Source organism: Grampus griseus, assembly GCF_964374135.1.
Source record: "Grampus griseus genome assembly, chromosome: 16".
NCBI lineage: Eukaryota > Metazoa > Chordata > Mammalia > Artiodactyla > Delphinidae > Grampus > Grampus griseus.
Window position 1 is genome coordinate 52,949,194 of NC_139010.1, and position 22,944 is coordinate 52,972,137.

General features: G+C 37.3%; 1 protein-coding gene across 7 annotated transcripts in view; it reads left to right on the forward strand.

Annotated features, from left to right (window-relative positions):
* Positions 1 to 22,944, forward strand: part of EXOC6 (exocyst complex component 6) — a gene marked incomplete at its 5' end in the record, with an annotated part of 209,091 nt that overhangs the window by 151,424 nt on the left and 34,723 nt on the right. For all 7 annotated transcript variants that reach the window (XM_082674090.1, XM_082674094.1, XM_082674096.1 and 4 more), the window contains 2 exons: positions 4,299 to 4,440; positions 21,413 to 21,486. In XM_082674090.1, coding sequence (XP_082530216.1) covers positions 4,299 to 4,440; positions 21,413 to 21,486 — 216 coding nt within the window. The remainder of the gene's footprint in view (positions 1 to 4,298; positions 4,441 to 21,412; positions 21,487 to 22,944) is intronic.

The following is a 22,944-nucleotide window of genomic DNA, read 5'->3' on the forward strand; positions in this document are numbered from 1 at the left end:
ATAATATAGCAGTATTTTACTATTTTTATTTAAATAACTTTAAAAATTAATAACAACTTTAAAAAGCCACATAGAATCAGAATTAATAAATTTTCTTATCAATGTTAGATTTAATATTCAAATTGACCATGATTTTATTTTCCAGTTTTTCCTGACAAGAGTTACATAACCTTTTAAAACAAAACCTGTTATCAATTTAAAGATTAATAAATACAGCACATAATATTTCTGAGTCTTTATTTTTTTAACTTAAATAAAAAGTAGGTTTTTGTGCCAAGTTGATCTTTTGTGGGGGTATAAATAAAGGAAAGTGGATTCTCCGGGGATCATTAAGGAAAGTAGACCAACGCAGAAAGAATGGTTGTGATTTCAAGAGTACATTTTTATGTTAAATGTATTTGAGAGAATGAAAGCAGCATTGAAAAATGCTTTCAAATAAGTACTATTGAAATCAAACCTTCCTTCTTTATTAGGCCTTTGAAATAAGAGAATGGTGAGACAGAAATGAAAACTTCAAATGAAAATTTAAATGTGTCGAATTAGTTTTTAAGTATTCTACATTTCTCCTACTATTATATGAGAGTAGATCCATCAAAACATTACTTTGAAACCAAAACAGTTTTGAGCTATAATCTAATAAAATGTGTTGTATTTTTGTTACCATGTCATTTTACGACGTTTCAAAGGAAGCAGAGTATCTTTAGCCTAATCTATAATAGTAAATTATTTTGAAAATTTGGCTTGACATACAAACAGATGTGTTTTCTTGATTCCTTTTAAACTGAGGGTTGGTGGTTTGTGGTTTATTGTTCCTGTGATTGGCATTAAAAGCTTTATTTCACAGCTGGCAGTGAGGGACTATTGGGTAAAGAGTGTCTGTGTTCCACAAACTAAATTCAAAAAGTGTCAATCAAGGTCTCACATAGGTTACTTAGAGAATGAGTTTTCTTACTGATTTCACCGAATGTCACCTCATGCTGTCTTTGATTGGCACAGCCTGGCAGGGAGGATGGATGAATCTGTCACCGACCGGTTAATTGTGTTGCTGGTCTCAGTCTGACATTAGGTCTTTGACTCTTAAGTGGCTCAATACAAAACAAATTAGCAGATTGTAGTCATATTTCTCATTCTATATGCTTTGACTTTGTTGAATGCAGTCCATAAATCATATTGACTGACACACAAGTAAATGATGAAAGCTGCTTTTGAGACATGGATCTAGAAAGCAGCACTGTGAAGGTGCCATGGAAGGATGCATATGGTTGACCCTTTGGGAATTTCCTAGGAGCCAAATGTCTCTTTACCACAATTGTTCTTAGAAGAAAAGCTTTTGAGTAATGCAAAAAGGATCTAATATGTCAGCAGATTCTCTTTTACAAGTTCCTTTGAAATATAAGAAGTTTGTCCAAGGGTTTTCTCTCTTTACAAGTTGTTTTTCAGCAAAATGTTAGATCAGGGTAAAAAAGTAGTTACCTTTAAAAGTTTGGCAGGTGTTTTTACTTATTTACTGAAATTTATGTTGTTAAAGAGGAGAATGTTAATAATAGTTGCAATTAATTTTTCAGATGAGGACAGCAGAAATTTCTAGGTGCTTGATATTAAATGTGCTGTGTTTTCTCAGTCACTTCACTTAATTATTTTGGCTTTGTTGTAATGTTAAAAACCAGAGCATCTCTAATGAAAACAGCTAGTTTTTAAAGATAGTTGTAAAAGTACTTAGATTATTTTTGTTCTAGAAGGTGATGCAGTATTAAAAGGATCAACAATAATAGCAAAATAGTGTTCAGAAAGGGGTGTTTTGGTTATACAAAAGTGTACCAAGGGCTACAGGCATCAAAAATGAATTGCCAGGGATGTTTTTGGAATGTGCGAGTTTCTGGAACATTAAAATTTTCTGTCTCAAAATAAGTAATAGATAAAATTTAAGAATACTTGTTCACATTATAATCAGGAAGTAGACATTTAAAAAAGTATAATCTTATAGAATATAACTTTAAATATTTAAAGGATTTGAACCTTTGATATTAATTTTGAGCTATAAAAAAGGAAGAATTTTTCATTTGAATATTTTACAGATATTTTAAACTTCTATCTTTGAGAACAATAAGCCTGTATTTAATATGCATAATCAAAGGAAATTTTATATTAAGATGTTATTATTACATGTATTATTTAAACAAAAAGCTAAACGCATGTGTGTGTGCGTGTGTGTGTGCGTGTGCATGCGCACACACATATGTTTTCATTACCTATATCCACCAAATTTATGGAATAGCCTGAACTTTTGTACTAGTACCATCATTTTGGCTCCAGTACTATTGCTACATAGTCATTTGTAGCATCTGAACCTGTGTTAAAATTTAAAGATCACCTTAAAATAATACTACTAACATTATGCAATGTGTTTATGAAATGAATGTAATAATAATTGTTTTGGCAATTTATTAATCTGCTTTTGCAGTTAGTACATTATAGTGGCAACATAAGTAGGACATGGAGCTGATTTGATGGAGAAGTACATTAAACTAAAATGCACTAGTTGTTCCATTTGGTCAAAATGACATTTCCATTAACTATTCTCAAGCCTATTACATTGTAATTAAATTACATGCCATTGATTTCTTCTTTTTCTGTCTCCCTCCTGCCCCTCATTCATATTGATATTATTCTGCTTGGGGAATGGAGCTGCATGTCTCCTAGACTAATTCCTCTTGGGTTTGGGGGGTCTTGAAGCATGCTGGGTTTTGCATTGTTTGTTACATTCCTTTTTGGCAGTTCATCAGTATCTGTCAAATATATTGTTTGCATCAGCTTTTATCTCTAAAGTTTTTGATTTAGATATTGGCATTCCATTTCAGATGCACAGTTTTTCCACTGCGCATAGTGTCTACATGCTGAAGACTCATAAAAGATTCATAAAAGTTGCTTGTTTCTAGTCTGACTTTAAATGTGTAACTTAATGAACAGCTGTTCTAGTAAACTTGCAAATGTATTTATGTTTTTTCTTACTTTTCTAACAGATCAACCCTGTGTAAACACTTTTGTATCTATTATAGCATTTACGTTTGGAAGATTTTCATGATTTTATAGATTTACTGGCCTTTGTGATAAGTAGGAAAAATACATAATTATCAAATATCTCTGGGTAAATATTTGTTAATGAGAATGAGGCAGAACACGGCACATCTTCCAAATGTCATTATTTCTAACCCTGTTCCTAGATCTTTGAATCCTATCATGGGAGTCAATCCGTCACCAAATCACATACTTGTGGTTTGGAGATAACCATACTAGGAGCAGCAGTACACTAGAAAACTTTACCTAAAATAGTTTCTGTAATATTTTCTTTTAAACTTTTAGTTGAAATAAAAATCCTGCTTAGAAGAACAATTTATACTAAAAGCAACATTGTATTGTGATCCCAGTAATCTGGAGGCTAAACATTTAAAATTATTTTTTATCATTTCAAAGAAGATACAGCCTGAATCAAGGCTGTCAGTCAAAATTCATGTAGAGTTTTAGGAGCTTATTATAGTAGAAAATATAATGATATATATACTAAAAGACAAACACAAGTATTTATAGCTCAATTAACTACATATTTCTAAATTATCAGATGATTCTAAAACTTAATTTCTAAAACTAAATGAAGATCTGTAAATGACTGTGAAATCATATTGGTATGCAAGCTTCTTTTTTTCCCTCCTAATTGAAGCTGTGCTACAAACTAGTGTTCCTATTAGAAGTAAGGACTTAATGACTCAAAGTATATTTTATAAAGTATATTTTATATATTACATATCAAAGTATATATTATAAAGCATATTAGGTATAGTTTCAATTCTAATAAATTACACTATTAACTTCTTTAATTCTTGTCTTGGTTAACTCTATAAAGGAAAGCTTAAAGAGCATTATATGAATAAAATGTTCTGTCAACATGACAGTTACTTTATGTCACAAATGTCATATTTTAATGTGCATTTTTAAAAATACTTGAGGCATTTCAGGAGATCTGAAATAATAAATAATGGGTTTTAAACTTGTACTTTAATTTTTCTGCATGCAGTTAGAGCTTTAATGATATTTATATCCTGAGAAGGACAAGTCAACAGAATATTACTTTCAATTCCTATGCTAAAAGACAGCCACTCAGAATACAGAAAGAGAAAGGCCAATAATTACTATTCTACCAAAAAAAACAACAAAAAAATGCCATGTATATAACTTTTGTGATACACGATGATATATTTATATGTTTGTTTGTTTATTTTTTGGTTTGGATATTTGTATAACAGGGGAAAGTTGCCCAGACTGCTTGCATGTCAGCCTGCCAACATCTGTCAACATCATTAATGCAGATGCTCCTGGACAGTGAGTTAAAACAGATAAGCATGGGAGCCGTTCAGCAATTTAACTTAGATGTCATACAGTGTGAATGTAAGTACCTTATTGGTTAAATCGGATGCATTTCTAAGAATCTATATTTAAATTATATGAAAAAATGGTATATAGTAAGATAGTTCATAAAGGAGGGAAGAGGCCTGATTCAGTTAAACTTTCGGCAGCCTTAGAAGCAACTTCTTTTCAACAAGAGAAAAATATCTCACTTTCACATTTAGGGCCTGTAGAGCAGGGATCCCCAACCCCTGGGCCCTAGACCGCTACTGGTCCACAGCCTGTTCAGAACCGGGCCGCACAGCAGGAGGTGAGCGGCGGGCAAGCGGGCAAAGCTTCATCTGCCGCCCCCCATCGCTCCCATTACCGCCTGAGCCATCCACCCCCTCACCCCCAACCCCCTGCCCATGTTAAAGTTGTCTTCCACGAAACCGGTCCCTGGTGCCAGGAAGGTTGGGGACCTCTGCTCTAGAGAGGCACTGAAGTGACAATCCAGACTGGATAATTAAAAAGGTGATTCATTTATGATTCATTTTTTTTCCTTTATTCCTTCTTTTGGTCATTCTTGTCTTCTTGCCAGGACTCTCCTGAGGTTTGTAGTAAGTGAATGAAATGATTCCAAGTTTGTCATTCTTACTTTCCTGTAAATAACTTTTCAGATACCTGCTAAAGAATAATCTTAGGACCCTGCATTCCAAGTGAAGCTTCTTTTATATTCTGAAATTTTGATTCTCTTTCCCAAAGAATTTCTCAAGTCTTTACCTTTACCATTGTTTTTCACTTTATTTTCTTTAGGTGACAAGTTAGCAGATTCTATAATCTAATGTTGACATTAGCCAGTCACCTTCAAAATTGAATGTGCTATTTAGTTATTCGCCTTGTTATATATACTTCTAGATGTAGGTTACCCTTATACAGAACATGAGTTTATGGAACAATTTTTTGCATTACTTTCAAATGAATGGTACATTGATTAAATGATAAAAATCCCTGGTTGACAGTTTAGCCAGGCACCACTGTTGATAAATTGAAAATCAGTGGGGCACAAGAAGGATTATAAAATATTTATTTGGGCAGATTTTGCAATAATATATTCTCTGTGAAAGATGTTAAAAAATTAAATGTCAGTGGCTTGCACCTGAAGCAGGAGTGACAGATTTTTTTTTTCAACAAGTAAAAAATATTTGTCTGCTTCTATATATATCAAGATCAATTGTTTATTACACAAAAAAAGAAATGCAAAGTTTTAAAAAACCCACCTGTTTCCTTCAAAAAAAGAGAAATACTGATCTACAAAGCAAAAGAAAGATAGTTTTTCCCTAGGGAAGAGAAGGATTCATTTTCTTTTCCTAGAAAGCATTTCTAATTTTCTCTAATTAGAAAACCTTTATATATTTCTTTCTCAAAATAAAACTATCGTTTACAAAATGATATTTATCTTGTATTTACAAAAATACTTACCAAAAAGCACTTTTTTTTTGCGGTACGCGGGCCTCTCACTGTTGTGGCCTCTCCCGTTGCAGAGCACAGGCTCCGGACGCTCAGGCTTAGCGGCCATGGCTCACGGGCTCAGCCGCTCCGCGGCACGTGGAATCTTCCCGGACCGGGGCACGAACCCGTGTCCCCTGCATTGGCAGGTGGACTCTCAACCACTGCGCCACCAGGAAGCCCCAAAAAGCACTTTTTAAAATGTTTCTAAGTCAAAGTAATTGTTAATTCATTCTACAAATAATTTGAAACTGATTTCTTAAAGTTCTTTAAAAGCTATCTTACGAGGGAATTCCCTGGCGGTCCAGTGGTTAGGATTCCGCGATTTCATTACAAGGGCCTGGGTTCGATCCCTGGTAGGGACCTAAGATCCCACAAGCTGTGCCGCACACCAAAAGAAAAAAAAAAGTTGTCTTATGAGATCATTTCAGTATGATAATGTTTATGTAAACATTTTACATAAATATTGCTTGAGGGTGGTTGAGCCCTTTATTCGTATTTGGTTGTGTCTTCTCAATTAGATATTTTTGTTAAAAAATGGAAATTACTGTTTGGTTAGGCAGCTTCAGGCACCTAGAGATTTTCTCTGTCCTCTTACCTCTCCATGAAGAGTAAGCCTAACTATACTTAGAGAAAGGCACAAAAAACACAAAACTTTGCCTCTCTGTTACATCATAGAACAGTTTCTCCCTTTAGTTACTTATTTGGGTGGAGTTACTGAAGGCTGCTTTTAAGATGTTGATGTTTTCTTAAAAGACTAATCTCTTGGAAGAGATTATTCCTAAGTATAAGGTATAACTCAGTTAAAGATGTCTGGGGTCAAGTGCAAGAGGAATAAACCCTAGCCTGATGGGGGCCAAGGTTCTGGTACTATAAACATGGAAAGGGAGAAACCAGGACTCAAAGGCAAACCACAAAAGATAACTCAGCTTCCTATAAGATTATGGCTGTGGTTGGCTCTGCTCCTTAATTTTTATCAAATATTACTTAATACAGTATCACGCATTCAGTACTTACTGAACAAATAAAAATTGACATTACATTTTTTTTTTCCCCATTGGCCACACCACGAGGCTTGTGGGATCTTAGTTACCCAACCAAGGATCAAACCTGGGCCCCCGGCATTGGAAGCTCAGAGTCCTAACCACTGGACCACCAGGGAATTCCCTGACATTACATTTTTCATGTCTATTCCACTCTCTTTCTGGTGCAAAAGAATTATCTACTCCCCAACTCATGACTTTTAGTGATTGATATATAAATCACTTAAAAATGGAACTTAGCTTTCTCTAATAATATGTTCAGAGAATTTTAGTTTTCATCCCCTTTTTTTTTGGTCACGCCACGCAGCTTGCAGGGTCTTAGTTCCCTGACCAGGGATCGAACCTGTGCCCCCTGTAAAGGAAGCATGCAGTCCTAACCTCTGGACTGCCAGGGAATTCCCTTCATCCCTATTTTAAATAGTGTTTTTGTATTTTTGTTTTTCAATCTGGAAGAAAGCAATTTTTTAAAATACAAGGTTTATTTTCAGTATTAATGCTGTGTGTATGCTTTCTACACACTGGGGCAGAGAAAGGAGGAGAAAGGGAGACGGGAAGAGGAATTTGGCTAGGTAAGAGGAAGGCTAGAATGTATGGTAAATTTGTGAAGAGAAGGAATCTGGATGCCTTAAGAATCAACTGGGATATGGAGAAAACAGGCAGATAGTTCAGATGTAGAATCCTAGAAACTAAACGACCATTGAGTTTTACCACCCGCCTAGTAGGACATACTCACATACTCCTCTACCTTGAAACACACTCTAAAATAAGCCCGTCAAGTAGTTGTCCAGCTATTCCTTGAACATTTAATTTGGGAGATTAACTACTCTTCAGAAAATGAGTTTGCATTTAATATATTACTCTGTCAATTTCTCACATTGAGTTGCAGTTGTTTTTTCTAAACTTCTCCTAATGTACCTAGTTCTGCGTTAGGGCTAGAGTCACCACTAGTCCATATTGTGCCTTTGTGCAAATTAGAAAAGATATTCCCACTGAAGGGAAAAAGTCCTCCAGTGTTGTCCCCTTTCTATGAATTAGAAAAAAGTTTACCCTTTTTCCAGCTGGACACCCCCACCAAGGCACATGAATTATCAAGTGAAATGTGAGCTAGATTTCAGCCCCTGTTCCCTCCCCACTCCTCTCCTCAGGTGGGCACCTGTGTATAGTAAGCAGTCTGATAACTACAGGTGGCAGTTCCGCTTAGGGTCATATAGAGAAAACCTAGTCTTATCCACAAGCCAATTATATGAAAACTGCTCTCATATCTTTCTGAATCTTCTGAAGACCAGAGATAAACAATTCCTCTTACTGTTCTCATGTGATAATGATTTTAGGTCCAAAGCTCTTCTTTGAACAAACTGGTTTGACTGCCTTCTGTTTAATGTCTGACACCCAAAGTTGAATACAGAGATACCCAGGTGTGGTGGAACCAGTATAATATGTAGTTGGACTATCAAATACATTGTTCCATATTTTGTACTTTATTAGTAAAATCCAAACTGTTACTACCTTTTTTGGTTACCAGAGTATACTCTTGAATCATTGAAGCTGTAGCATTCTAAAATCTCTTTATCTTTCTCTTTTTTTGTGTGTGATTGTCAAGCTTTGTTTTTCTTATACTTGTATGATTAGTTTTTGTTTTAGGATTTTAAGATTATCCCTATTAAATTTTATTTTAATATTTGTCCCACAGCTAGTCTATTGAGATCTTTTTATATCAAAATTTAATAGCATCTGCAGATTTGTAATCATGCTTTTATTTAACAAGGTCATTAGCAAAATGTTGAACAAAACGTGATATCTGTATCCTGATATATAGTACATCAGTGATTCTCAAAACATGGTTCCCAGATGAGCTGCAACAATATCATCTGGGAACTTATTAGCAGTGTGAATTCTTGTTTTATTTTATTTTATTTGTTTATTTTCTTTATTTTTTTTAGCTGCATTGGGTCTTAGTTGCAGCATGCGGGATCTTTTGTTTGTGGCGCACGGGCTTCTCTCTAGTTGTGGCATGCGGGTTTTTTCTTCTCTAGTTGTGGCGCGCAGGCTCCAGTACACGTGGGCTCTGTAGTTGTGGCACACGGGCTCCAGAGCACGTGGACTCTGTAGTTTGCGGCACTCAGGCTCCCTCATTGATGTGCGCAAGTTCAGTAGTCGTGGTGCGCGTGCGTGGGCTTAATTGCCCTGTGGCGCGTGGGATCTTAGTTCCCCGACCAGGGATCAAATCCGCGTCCCTTGCACTGGAAGGTGGATTCTTTACCACTGTACCACCAGGGAAGTCCCAGCAATGTGAATTCTTGAACCCCACCTGCTGAATTGTGAATTCTGGGCATAGGACATAGCAATTTCTTTTTGGGTAGGCCTTTCAGGTGATACTGATGCACTGTAAAGTTTGAGAACCACAACATTACATGGGTTTATATATTCATATTGACTTAGATCCATTATTCAAAATCTTGGGTATCTTTAGATTTCTTCAGCCAGTTGCTAATTCCCTAGTTGAATCTAATTCATAGTTTTGAATCTAAATCATAGCTCAAAGTTATGAGCAACTTTGCCAGATGCCTTGCTGGTATATAGAGATAATAATGGCCATTGAATTTTCCTCATCTACCAGTCTAATTAGTTTTTCAAAGAAGAAAATGTTACTACTCTGATTCTTCATAAACCCATATTGATTCATAGTAATTACTTTCCCTTCAAGAGGCTCAGAAACTATTACTTAAAAGTCTGTGACCAGGGACTTCCCTGGTGGCACTTATACTTGTAACCCAGTGGTTAAGAATCCGCCTGCCAATGCAGGGGACACAGGTTTGAGCCCTGGTCCGGGAAGATCCCACATGCCGCAGAGCAAGTAAGCCCGTGTGCCACAACTACTGAGCCTGTGCTCTAAATCCCACGAGCCACAACTACTGAGCCCACATGCCGCAACTACTGAAGCCTGCACACCTAGAGCCCATACTCCACAAAAAGAGAGGCCACTGCAATGAGAAGCACGCGCACTGCAGCGAAGAGTAGCCCCTGTTCGCCTCAACTAGAGAAAGCCCCCATGCAGCAACAAAGATCCAATGCAGCCAAAAAAAAAAAAATGTCTGTGACTGGTTTGTGGGATTAACATAAAATCCTACTAGTCTGTTTTACACTAGTAAGAAATCCAGAGTCCAAGGAAGTTAGATAGCAGAGATCAGGAACTAGATACCAAAAACGACCAAAGATCTTGGGTAACTCAAGAAAGGCTTAAGTCAAAGAATTTAAGCAATAAGAGGTTAACATCAAATATAAGCATCAAGAATGGCCTTAATTCTGAATTAAATTTTATAATTTGGTTTGATTATTTTTCCATCCTCATTACTTTGTAAAAACATTATGCATATATTTCCTAGGCCTTAAAATGTCAGTCTGCAGGTAGAAACAAATAGCACAACCAGCTGAAGTTGGGGAGGTAGAAAGTTAAGAATAGTTCAGTTCCTCATATCATTCAGCCATGTGCTTTTAGTTTTTGTTTTTGTTTTTTTCTGGTAGTGAAAGAATTAGCACTGATCCATCTATGTAGTCACTTTTTCTTTTTTTTTTTTGCGGTACGCGGGCCTCTCACTGCCGTGACCTCTGCCACGGACCGGGGATTGAACCTGTTGTGGAGCACGGGCTCCAGACGCGCAGGCTCAGCGGCCATGGCTCACGGGCCTAGCCACTGCATAGCATGTGGTATCCTCCTGGACCGGGGCATGAACCCGTGTCCCCTGCATTGGCAGGCGGACTCTCAACCACTGCGCCACCAGGGAAGCCCCTGTACCCACTTATTTTTTCAAACAGTGTGTGCGCTTTTCCCTGGTATTCCTTGTGACACACATACTTATGAGTTAAATTGGCTTGAGCTCAAATTTCAGTCTGTAACTGAATTTTTTCCGTGTAGAGTCAACTGATTTGTAGGGAAGATTCATTTATTCAGATGTTTAATGGGAACCTACTACCTGTTATTACTGGGAAATCAAAGATGAATCAGGTTTCAAAGATCTCACATACTAGATGGGGAGGAAACAAACATGTAAATGACTGTAGTAGAACATAAATTCTTTATAGAAGTATGTATCACTTGTAGAGAAGGAGCAATTAATCCTACATGGGGTTGAAAAGATTGACTATCATAGAAGTGAAATTTGAGTCTTAAAGGATGAGTCACGTTTCATCAAAAGCAAGGAAGGGCAGTCTGAGCAGAGGGAATGTCATAGGCAAAAGTGCTGTGATGAGAGAATGCTTAGGGAATCTTCATACGGTCTTGTATAGCTAGACTACAAGATGCATGATTGAAAGTGTTGAAAGATATGGCTGAGAAAAGGTAGACTTCTGAATGCTTGGACTTTATTTAATAAGCAATAGAGATCCATTGAAGCTTTTTAATCAGGACCATGACATTATGAAGTCTGTATTATAGAAAGTTAACTCTGTGTCATGTGGAAATTGAACTGAAATGAGAGAGGTACTACAAGTAGAAAGACCTGTTAAAAGACTATGAAACTTTTTCCTGTGAAGGATAGAAAGAGCTTGACTTTGGGCAGTGGGAATGAAGAGAAGAAGATGGATTTCAGACATTTTGAAAGGAGGAGGAGGGAATACATGAAATTAGTGGATGAGTAAATTTGATACGATTTAGGTGGTTAGAGTCAGAGACTCACATAGTAGAAGAGACCCAAGAATACATCCCATGGTTGGGGTGGGTGGTATGAAGAGGGAAAAAAAGAAAGAGAAAAGGAGAGGAAGGTGAAGAGGAGAGAGGAAAGAGAAGAGATTTAATCATCTAGGATAGATAGTTAAAGTCAACATAGAATTTATAATTGTCAGCACCCAATGCAGAATGCTATGCTCATAGAGTATTTGTTGCATAAATGAACAAATTAACAAATCAGGAAGTCTCTATAATCTACATTTGCTTTTCTAGAGTTCTCCTAACTTTGTTATAAAAAAGTTAAGGCCAGGAACTTTCCTGGCAGGTCCGGTGGTTAAGACTCCACACTTCCACTGCAGGGGGCATGGGTTCGATCCTTGGTCAGGGGCAACTAAGCTCCTGCATGCTTCGTGGCGCAGCCATACATACATACATATGTACATAAATAAAATGCTGCCTCTTTAAAAAAAAAAGGTTAAGGCCAATTGATGCTGCTGTAATTTTCTTCAAGACCATTCAACTTCTTGATATAGATATAACTGATCATTTATAAAAATTCTTCACATATTTGATGACTATGTTTATTTTTATAAATTTATTTTATTTACTTTTGGCTGTGTTGGGTCTTCATTGCTGCACGTGGGCTTTCTGTAGTTGCGGTGAGCGGGGCCTACTCTTCATTGTGGTGCGTGGGTTTCTCATTGCGGTGGCTTCTCTTGTTGTGGAGCACGGGCTCTAGGCGCGCGGGCATCAGTAGTTGTGGCATGTCAGCTTAGTAGTTGTGGTACACGGGCTTAGTTGCTCCGCGGCATGTGGGATCTTCCTGGACCGGGGATCGAACCTGTGTCCTGCATTGGCAGGCACATTCTTAACCACTGCGCCACCAGGGAAGTCCCAGAAGTAGTAAAATTTAAGGCAAAGAAGAGTATGGTACTTTAGAGTCATGCATTAATTAATTCCTTCATATCTACCAAGTACTTGGCATTTAGGGGCATACAGTGGTAAACAAAACAGAAAAAGCCCCTAACCCTCTTTGGGTTTAGGCCCAGTGGGGAGGCATTCATTATATGACTGCACTAATACATATGATTATAAGTTGTTAAATTCTAGAAAAGTAGATGGTACTGTGACAGAGTATAAGAAGCAGACCTAATTTAGATAAAAAGTTGTACTGATTGAGAATATTAGGTAGGGCTTATGCATGAATGAAGTAGACATTTTTGGTTAACTTGACCATAACCAATAATACTACTATATCTGTGTGGTTGGAGAAGTCAGGAAGGCATTCCATTCGGAATTGCAAACGTAGCCCCCGCCCCCCCACAAAGCTACATTGAACCTTTAATCCTGTTACAGATTTTGTATAAGTTTAAGAGAAATCACTTCTTGGAGGAGCATTTGCCAAGCTTGGCATAAAGCTGATGTTCTAAATCTGTGTATGTGCTTTTGTTTTATTAAACACCTCATATATTGGGTCGCATCAGAAGGCACCTTACAAATGCAACAGTATAGAGGAAAAAATGAAAGTGTCTTCTTAAGTTCCTATAAAGGTATCTCAGAAATCCTTCACATCCCTAACAAAATAACATTTCCAAAGCATCAGGAAGGATTTGAGGTACCCAGAATAGGTCTAGAATGTACTTTTTCATATATTCGACACAAATACCTAATTGAGGTTATTGACTCCTAAGAGTCTAACATCCTAAATTCATAAGCACTAGAAAAGCTCCAGGTTGAAGAGCACTGGTACCTTTTTCAGTGATGATTTATTGAGAAATAGGTGAATCTCTAGGTTTGAAGGCCTTGGTCTTTTTGCAATTGGATAAAGGCTTAGTCCACCTCAAAAAAAAAAAAAAAAAAAGAAAGAAAGTCTCTACAGATTTTTTTGTATGTATATGGCTATGACCCCAGGGCCTCTAATTCAAGCCTTGAAAAAGGTCCATACCCCAAAATAAAAGGGCTCAAGCAAAATCATGTCGATGGTATGAGAGGATATTTGTCTTTTATTTTTTTTTAAGTAAGCTGGATGCTCTTTTATTTTTTGCCTACTTGAATTTGTTCTGGTTTTAATGGCATTTACGGTATCAAATTTAGGCTGCTTTGCTCCTTTTCCAACAAAGGGAGAGGAATAGATACTACCTTATATAAGAGTGGGGTGATGAATGTAGAGGGGCAGTTGGTTCTAGAGGCTTGCATTCCACTGCTACCAACCACATGTAACAGAATTTAACAGTCAAGAATTCTAACAAGACCCCTGACTCCCAGGCATGAGTTCTTCACCACCAGAAAAACCACTAGATGGTGCTCTTCGTCATCGCTTCTAATGACACATCTGGTCCACATAAAATACGTTGCCGAGCCAAAATTTGGGTTCTAACTAGCCAATTTAAATCTTCAGATCTAGTAAGAAATGGAATTATGAGAAATCTTTTCAATATGCAGACTGTTTTTATTTACAGTCAGTCATTTATTTAGTTATGAAATTATTCCATTTTATATGTCCTCGCCTTGTCATCCACAAGCAGTCTTGAGAGTTTATTTAGCCTAGCCTCCTCACCCTCTTTTTCAATCTTTTGATCTATTTACTCTTCTTATTCCATGGGCATTTTTTTCTTCCACTTCCCAATTCTTCCTACCCTGTGTAAATGTTTTCCAAATAATCCACCTTACAGTAAAAATAACTGTCTGCCTAGGACAGGATTGTTCAAGGACTTATTCCCTCTGCATTTAATTTCAGAGGTTTATATTTTCATGCCAGGATAAATACTTATAGCCTGACTTCTTAGCCATCTTTGTTCGCCCCATACAAATCCTGTACATCTGTGCATAGATCCTGAGGGCAGGAAGGGCATATTTTCCTGCTTAAAGTTTTGTTAGATTTACAAATAATTCATGTTTTTGCCTATAGATACTCTGTTCTCTTAAAACGTCATAGATTGCCAATTTGGAAGGGGTTTCTTTTGTCATTATAATCACAGCTTCTACAGTATGTATTAATTTTAACTTTCAGTTTTATCTAAATTAATTCAATCTTATCTTCTTCTCAGTTAAACTGATACAGCAAAAATTTACCTTCCCAATAAGGTGATGCCTTTCCCTCTACCTCCCTCTCTAATGTTATTTTATTTATTTTTAATTTTTAAATTTTTTAAATTTAAAATCTAATTAATTAATTAATTATATTTTTGGCTGTGTTGGGTCTGTTGTTGCACGTGGACTTTCTCTAGTTGCAGTGAGCGGGGGCTACTCTTCGTTGTGGTTCACGGGCTTCTTATTGTGGTGGCTTCTCGTCGCGCAGCACAGGCTCTAGGCGTGCAGGCTTCAGTAGTTGCAGCACGTGGGCTCAGTAGGTGTGGCTCGTGGGCTCTTGAGCACAGGCTCAGTAGTTGTGGCGCAAAGCCCTAGTTGTTCTGCAGCATGTGGGATCTTCCTGGACCAGGGCTCGAACCCATGTCCCCTGCATTGGCAGGCGGATTCTTGACCACTGCGCCATCAGGGAAGTCCCTCTAATGTTACTTTAGAGTATTTTTAAACTTGGAATCATTATTATTAAGTTCTATATTCTAGCAAGAAATAAGAGGAAATGAATATGTCATGAAGCTATTTTATTTTAAAAAAGAAATGGTCAGGGCTTCCCTGGTGGCTCAGTGGTTAAGAATCCGCCTGCCAATTCAGTGGACATGGGTTCAATCCCTGGTCTGGGAAGATCCCACATGCCGCGGGGCAACTAAACCTATGCGCCACAACTACTGAGCCTGCGCTCTAGAGTCCGTGAGCCACAACCACTGAGCCTGTATGCTACAACTACGGAAGCCCGCACACCTAGGGCCCATGCTCTGCAACAAAGAGAAGCCACTGCAATGAGAAGCCTGTGCACCACAACGAAGAGTAGCCCCTGCTAACCGCAACTAGAGAAAGCCCGTGCACAGCAATGAAGACCCAACGCAGCCAAAAATAAATAAAATAAAATAAAATAATTTATTTTAAAATAAAGTATTTTTAAACTTGGAATCATTATTATTAAGTTCCATATTCTAGCAAAAAATAAGGGGAAATGAATATATCATGAAGCTATTTTATTTTAAAAAAGAAATGGTCAGGGCTTCCCTGGTGGCACAGTGGTTAAGAATCCGCCTGCCAATGCAGGGGACACGGGTTTGAGCCCTGGTCCAGGAAGATCCCACATGCCGCGGAGCAACTAAGCCCATGCGCCATAACTACTGAGCCTACGCTGTAGAGTCCCCGTGCCACAACTACTGAAGCTTGCTTGCCTAGAGCCCGTGCTCCACAAGAGAAGCCACCACAATGAGAAGCTCACGCACCACAACAAAGAGTAGCCCCTGCTCACTGCAACTAGAGAAAGCCCGCACACAGCAACGAAGACACAATCCAGACAAAAATAAAATAAAATAAATTTATGAAAAAAAACAGTCAAATAGGAGGCACTAAGAGAAAAAAACCCAAAGATTTTGACTTTCTTTAAGAAAAAAAAGAAAAAAACTTTAGAAAGCCTGGAAACTATTTTAATTTTTTTAAATTTATTTATTTTTAACACTATTTTTTAAATAACTTTATTTATTTTTGGCTGTGCTGGGTCTTCGTTGTTGCACGCAGGCTTTCTTTTTAGCTGCAGCGAGCGGGGTCTACTCTTCGTTCCGGTATGCAGGCCTCTCATTGCGGTGGCTTCTCTTGTTGTGGAGTGTGGACTCTAGGGGCACAGGCTTCAGTAGTTGCAGCACACGGGCTCAGTAGTTGTGGCTCACGGGCTCTAGAGCACAGACTCAGTAGTTGTGGACATGGGCCCAGCTGCTCTGCGGCACGTGGGATCTTCCCAGACCAGGGCTCGAACCTGTGTCCCCTGCACTGGCAGGCGGACTCTTAACCACTGCGCCACCAGGGAAGCCCTGGAAACTATTTTTAAATATTTTATTGAAAGACCAAGATCAATGTGTGTTTTTAAAAACTATCCTTGGGCTTCCCTGGTGGTGCAGTGGTTGAGAGTCCGCCTGCCGATGCAGGGGACACAGGTTCGTGCCCCGGTCCGGGAAGATCCCACATGCCGCCGAGTGGCTAGGCCCATGAGCCATGGCCGCTGAGCCTGCACGTCCGGAGCCTGTGCTCCGCAATGGGAGAGGCCACAACAGTGAAAGGCCCGTGTACCGCAAAAAAAAAAAAAAAAACAAAAAACAAAAAAACTATCCTTAATGGCATGACTGAATGACAAAGATATCATATTAGGAAGTAGGTATTATTAAATAAAAATGATAAAAAGTTGGCCCAAGGGAGGAGAACAAAGAAACCCCAAAATATGACAAATCATATAAAATTGAGAATCTGCTTGAGCCAAGAAGGAATCTGAAGACAAACTTAAGGCTATTCCAAAAATCAGTCATCAATTCTTTAAAAAGTTCAGATTGAAATCTACCTCTAGAATTATTGGGACCATATTAGTATAAATGAATTATTTGTATTATTATTTATTCATTCAACGCATTTACTGAGTATCTCTTGTACACCAGGCACAGAGTATATAAAGGTTAAAAAAAAAAAATCTCTATTTCCTGTGAGCTTCGTGTTTAGTGGAAGAACTCACAATTTAGTTTCGGCTGAAGGAAACATTTGGAGTATTCTTACCCACACTCAGTTATTTTGAAATAAATACACTAAATATGCACAGAATGTTCTAGGTTTACACTGTCTAGTAGTCATATGCGACTATTCAATTAAAATTAAATAAAACTAAGAATTCAGTTCAGCTCAGATATAGAACATTTCTATTACTGGAGAAAGTTCTGTTGGACAACATCATTCTAGAGCTAATCAATAAGCTAGAGAACGTATCAATTACCAGGATTGGATGGCATCCCCTTAGAATTTATTTGTTCATTTGTTCAATTTTCCTTCATTCACTTAAGAAACTTTTATTGCCTACTCATTATGTATCAGGCATTATACTAGGTGATCGGGATATAAAAATGGAAGTATATTTCCTACCCTCAGGGAGTTCATGGTCTGGTGGGAAAACCCAGACAGATAAACAATTATAAGATAGCAAAATGGGTAGTATAGTTAGGCTGTGTACAGAAGTTGCAGGGAGATCACAGAGGAGGGACCTAACCCAGGCTGCAGGGTAATGGAAGTCTTCCACAGAAGACGTAGATTGAATGGAAGGATAAGTAAGAGTTACCCAGTGGAAAAGAAGAGGAAGGATGCTCCAGGCAGAAGGATCAAAGGTACTCGGTAAGAGACTGTGGCATATACAAGGAAGTGCAGGTGGTTTGGAATGGAAGGAGTTTAAGGTGCCCCTAGGAAGGTGGTAAGAGATGAGGCTAGAGAGATAGACAAAGGCCAGGTCATAAAGGATCTTACTTGTCCTGCTTTATTGTGAAGGTGATGGGAAACCATTGAAAGGTGTTAAACTGTGAAATGGCATAAATCACATTTACATCTTACTGGGAGAAGTAGATGGAAAGGTGGCACACAAGAAGCAGAGAGACCAGATAGGAATGTATTTTAGTAATGCAAACAAGAAATGATGATAGCTTGAACTGAGGTAGAGATAGATTCAGACTGAAGATATTGTAGAGGATAAAACCAACAGGATTGACTGCATTTGAGTTTTAAAGAAGTAAAGGAAAAAATATGAAGCCTCCTATCCCTAAAAAATATTTGAGAAAAGACCTGAGAGCTATAAACTAGTGAATTTCACTTCCATATTGGTTAGGTTCTTAGAAGAGATGGCGTAAAAGATGAGAGGCTGAATACTTAATCAGATTCTGGATCAATGAATTGAATGTCAGGAAATCTAAATTAGCTATGTGGTCTGGGCAAATCACTTCAATTTTAATTTTTCTGCCCTATAAAATGAAGAACTTGGTGAGTTTTAAACGGAGCCTTCAGAGGACTGTTGGAGATATTTCAAAGGGGGGTGTCTCTTTCTAGCTGCAAGATTTTGTGATCCATCATCTGCATGCCCTGTTTACTAAGATAAATTATTATGATGATTAAAGAAGATGGCATGTGAGAAAGTGCTTTGTAAGCTATAAAGTGCTATATAAATTTATGGTACTATTATAATTTTGACTCTAAGCTCTTTGGATTAATGCCAAGCAATGGGGCTTATTAAACTATAGTATCTTAAATAGGAACTGAGAGAGAAGAAAAATGACAGATTATTTTCAGTGTAGAAAAATTCTGGAAGATTAAGTGCATAATAATCGAAGTATAATTGAAATTGAGTTGATTTTTATGCCTGATATATAAAGTAAGTCTCTCTGTATTATAGGAAGTCTTTATGTGTGTATGTATATGTGGTGATGGTAGAAGCTGAGCTAACATATACAGCCTTGATTAGAGACCATTAAGGAATTCATAGTTAATTGTTACTTGGAAACAGTAGCCTGAGACTTGCCACGAAAGCCAATGATATGCTGGATGGTCTTAAGAAAAGTACTTTTTAGATTAAAAAAAAAATCTTTACTTTTAATAAGCTATTAGAATTTTGCTTGTTATTTTTCAATTAAGATCTCATGTTACTAAAAAGAGGCAATTCAATTATCTGGGCAATGGTAGGGGGTGATAGAGTTGCCACAGTATGAAAGTATTCTACTTTTCATTGTATGAAAAGACAGTGATGTGAGTAAATTATAGTAAACAATGAAAAATATGGTTAGATTTGCTTGAATGAATCTTAGTTTTCTGGAAATAGGGGGCCTGAGAAAGGTGAATGTAGTCACCTATCTAATGGCCATAGCTACTTAGTACCCAGCAGAGAACCAAGAAGTAAGGAGGGAAATGGTGTAACTGAGTAACTGAAAGGTACATTTACTCAAAGGCATATATAAACTCATTCACCTACTTGTGGGAGAGGCCCATGCTCAGGCTGTATTTGCTCTTACTTTAGATACTATTCTAGTAATTGATTAGCTTACCTACCTGCTCAAGAAGATTAAAGATAACATAATAAGAGATGAGTGAGAGAGGAGGGAGTAAGAATTTATGTTAAAACTGTAAGAGAGAAGGAAGAAAAATTATTAAAGATAGACACAAGAACTCAAACAACACAGCATTCTGAGCTATTTAGTATAATAGAAAACAGCTGTTAATACCGTAGCAGCCCTGGGAATTTATTGTATAGAATAAAAAGTGTTCTTAATGGTTATCAATGAAGAGAATTAAGAAACGTTTATATAGTGTTCAGTATTCTAAAAAAAAAAGATAGGGAGGGCTTCCCTGGGGGCACAGTGGTTGAGAGTCCGCCTGCCGATGCAGGGGACACGGGTTCGTGCCCCGGTCTGGGGAGATCCCACATGCCGCAGAGCGGCTAGGCCTGTGAGCCATGGCCGCTGAGCCTGCGCGTCTGGAGCCTGTGCTCCTCAACGGGAGAGGCCACAACAGTGAGAGGCCCGCGTACTGCAAAAAAAAAAAAAGAAAGAAAGATAGGGAAAGTATTATGATGCAGTTTAAAATTTTATCAAAAAATGCTTACGATGAAAAAAAGTTTTGATGCTTAAAGCAAAAATTATAATTAACTTAAAAACAACATCAACAAAAAAAACTTAATTTGAATTCTTCATCCTCCAAAAATGCCAAATAAATTAAGCTGTGCTAGGCTTTCATCTATTTATCGTTTTTAGATGTTGATTTTTGAGCCTTTCTAAACTATATTTCACGCAGAATATACTAAAGTTAAGAATTATATTTGTTATTCCAAGATCTATATAGGCTAACAGTGTAAGTGGTTTCTAAAATACTGGCTCAGATAAATTCACAAATGGAAAATCCATAATACTCTCTAAGAAAACTCATATATTAATGGGGAGGGAGAGTGGTGGCAGGCGTTCATATTCTTACGAGAAGCATGTGTGTAAAATGATAGGGCCTTTTTTATGAGCCACAAGGCTTTTGTTTTCAAAATAACTAGTATTGAGATTGTCTTCAACTAACTAAACAAAGCTATGTTACTAGTATTAACTTTTTTTAAGTACAAAAAAGTTGTTGAAAGAGATTCCCTGGTGGTCCATTGGTTAGGATAGGCGCTTTCACTGTGGTGGCCCTGCTTTAAATCCCTGGTTGGGGAACTAAGATCCTGCAAGCCATGCGGTGTGGCCAAAAAAAAAAGTTTTTGAAAAATATCTTTCAAAATATTTTTCGTCTAAAGATATTAAGAAATCTGTCTTAAGAAATCTATTTTGTCTTAAGATGTCTCTTAGTTTTTAAAGAGGTGGGATTCCATTATGGAAAAAAATTATTTAAAAAAAATGAACAGGCATTCCTACATCATCCTCATTTTGCTACTTTGAACATTTTACTTGCTCTAAAATGTAAAACTGCATGTAAAACTGACTTCTTACGTGGCTGCCTATTATCGCTGTTAGCTAGAGTAGGATTTGTGTAGAGCATATTCTGTAACAAAGCAGATGTTTTGAAATATGTTGACAACCGTGCAATTGGTATAGTTTCAAAATGCTTCTATAATCATTCACTTAAGGCTAAAAAGAGTCAGAAAACTTTTCTTGATTGAAGTATATTACTACCCTTGAACTTTTACAAAAGTTAAATGGATAACCATTTAAAATTTATTGTAATTAAGGATTAGAGTAATTAAATGGCAGATTGGAAGTTTAAAATTATTAAAATATTCGTGGTAATGGGTGTGGAGAACATTCTCAGTGGTGAAAATTGAAGGTTATAAATAGTCTTCATTTGAAATGATTACTTGTAAATATTATAATACATTTGTAATGAGTAGAAATTAATTTAGTGGTTAAACCCTTGTATATTTTGCAATCTTGTTTTTATTCTTTTTTTTTTAAAATAGTGTTTGCCAGCTCTGAGCCCGTTCCAGGATTCCAAGGGGATACTCTGCAGCTAGCATTCATTGACCTCAGACAAGTAAGATGTAATAATGTACTTCTCATTTATTGGTTTCTACTTCTCACCTTTTTTTTTTTAAATGCTACAGGAATGCTTGTTTGCCTTGAAAAAACTTTTCTTTAGAAAAGTGCTTCTTTTTTTTTTTTTTTTTTTTGCGGTACGCGGGCCTCTCACTGTTGTGGCCTCTCCCGTTGCGGAGCACAGGCTCCGGACGCGCAGGCTCAGCGGCCATGGCTCACGGGCCTAGCTGCTCCACGGCATGTGGGATCTTCCTGGACTGGGGCACGAACCCATGTCCCCTGCATCGGCAGGCAGACTCTCAACCACTGCGCCACCAGAGAAGCCCTAGAAAAGTGCTTCTTTGATAACTGTATTTGGTCCTTCTTTTGAACCTATACCCATTCAGTGTCTCAACTTCATGGGGCATTCTTATTGGTGAATATTTAACTTAGTTATTACTTGCAAAGCACATGAATAAATAAAAACTTTATACTTTGGTTTAATAACACTTGAAGCTTAAGTTATTTCTTAATGATTTCATGGTCGTATATGAAAATTGGTAGTGTAACATTAGTTTTAGGACCCAAGTTAAATGTAAATTATTACAACCTAGAAAGGAACCCCTTGCTTAAAATGTTGTCAGTGTAAAGAATGTTATTTTTATAGTTTTTCTATATGCTTCCAGAAAGAAGGATAAAACTAATTTTTAAAGGTAATTAATTATACATTTATGTAATTCTTTTCTAGTCACATAACTAAGTATAATAACAAATATGATTTTTAAATTTCTTCTATTCAGTTTACTCTTTAACTTCTCTATTGTCATTTTCTTTATTTTCTTCATATTACCTTTTTCCATCTCCCTCATAATTTTGCTTCTTATTCGTTTCTTCCTCTTTCCTCCTCCTCCTTTTTCTTTTTCTTTCTTAATCATAGGATTAAGGAGCTTAATAAAGCTGAGAGGCACAAGAGTGTGGAGGAGGGGTAGATCCAAGTTAGAGGGCTTAGGAGTGCTAGGATTGACAACAGGCGTGACTGCTGCCCTTGGCAAGAAGACCCAAATGGAGATGGAATTAAAAGAAAGTCACTGTGATATCAGTCTATTAATGGTCCCATCCCCTTTGAGGGATGGAGATAACTGGAGATGGGGCTCCACCATTGGTATGAATAGAACTCTTCCACAGTGATGTTTGGAACAGGACCATTGTGAGCAGTTAAAGAGCTCTTATTTTAATAAATGTTTGAACACAGAGCTGCTTTTTCTAATTCCAAGCCAGTGTTCAATAAATATTTATGAAATGCTAAGTATTGATTATTTGGAGAGAGGAGATATGGTTGAAATAGACACAAAAGTAATATAAGAGACAGTTTCATCCTTATGGAACTTAACAATCCTTTAGAGAAGTACAATACCCACAAACTGGCTAGGAATACTTATAAGACAGTGAGTTGTATGGAAATAACTGGTATTTCAAG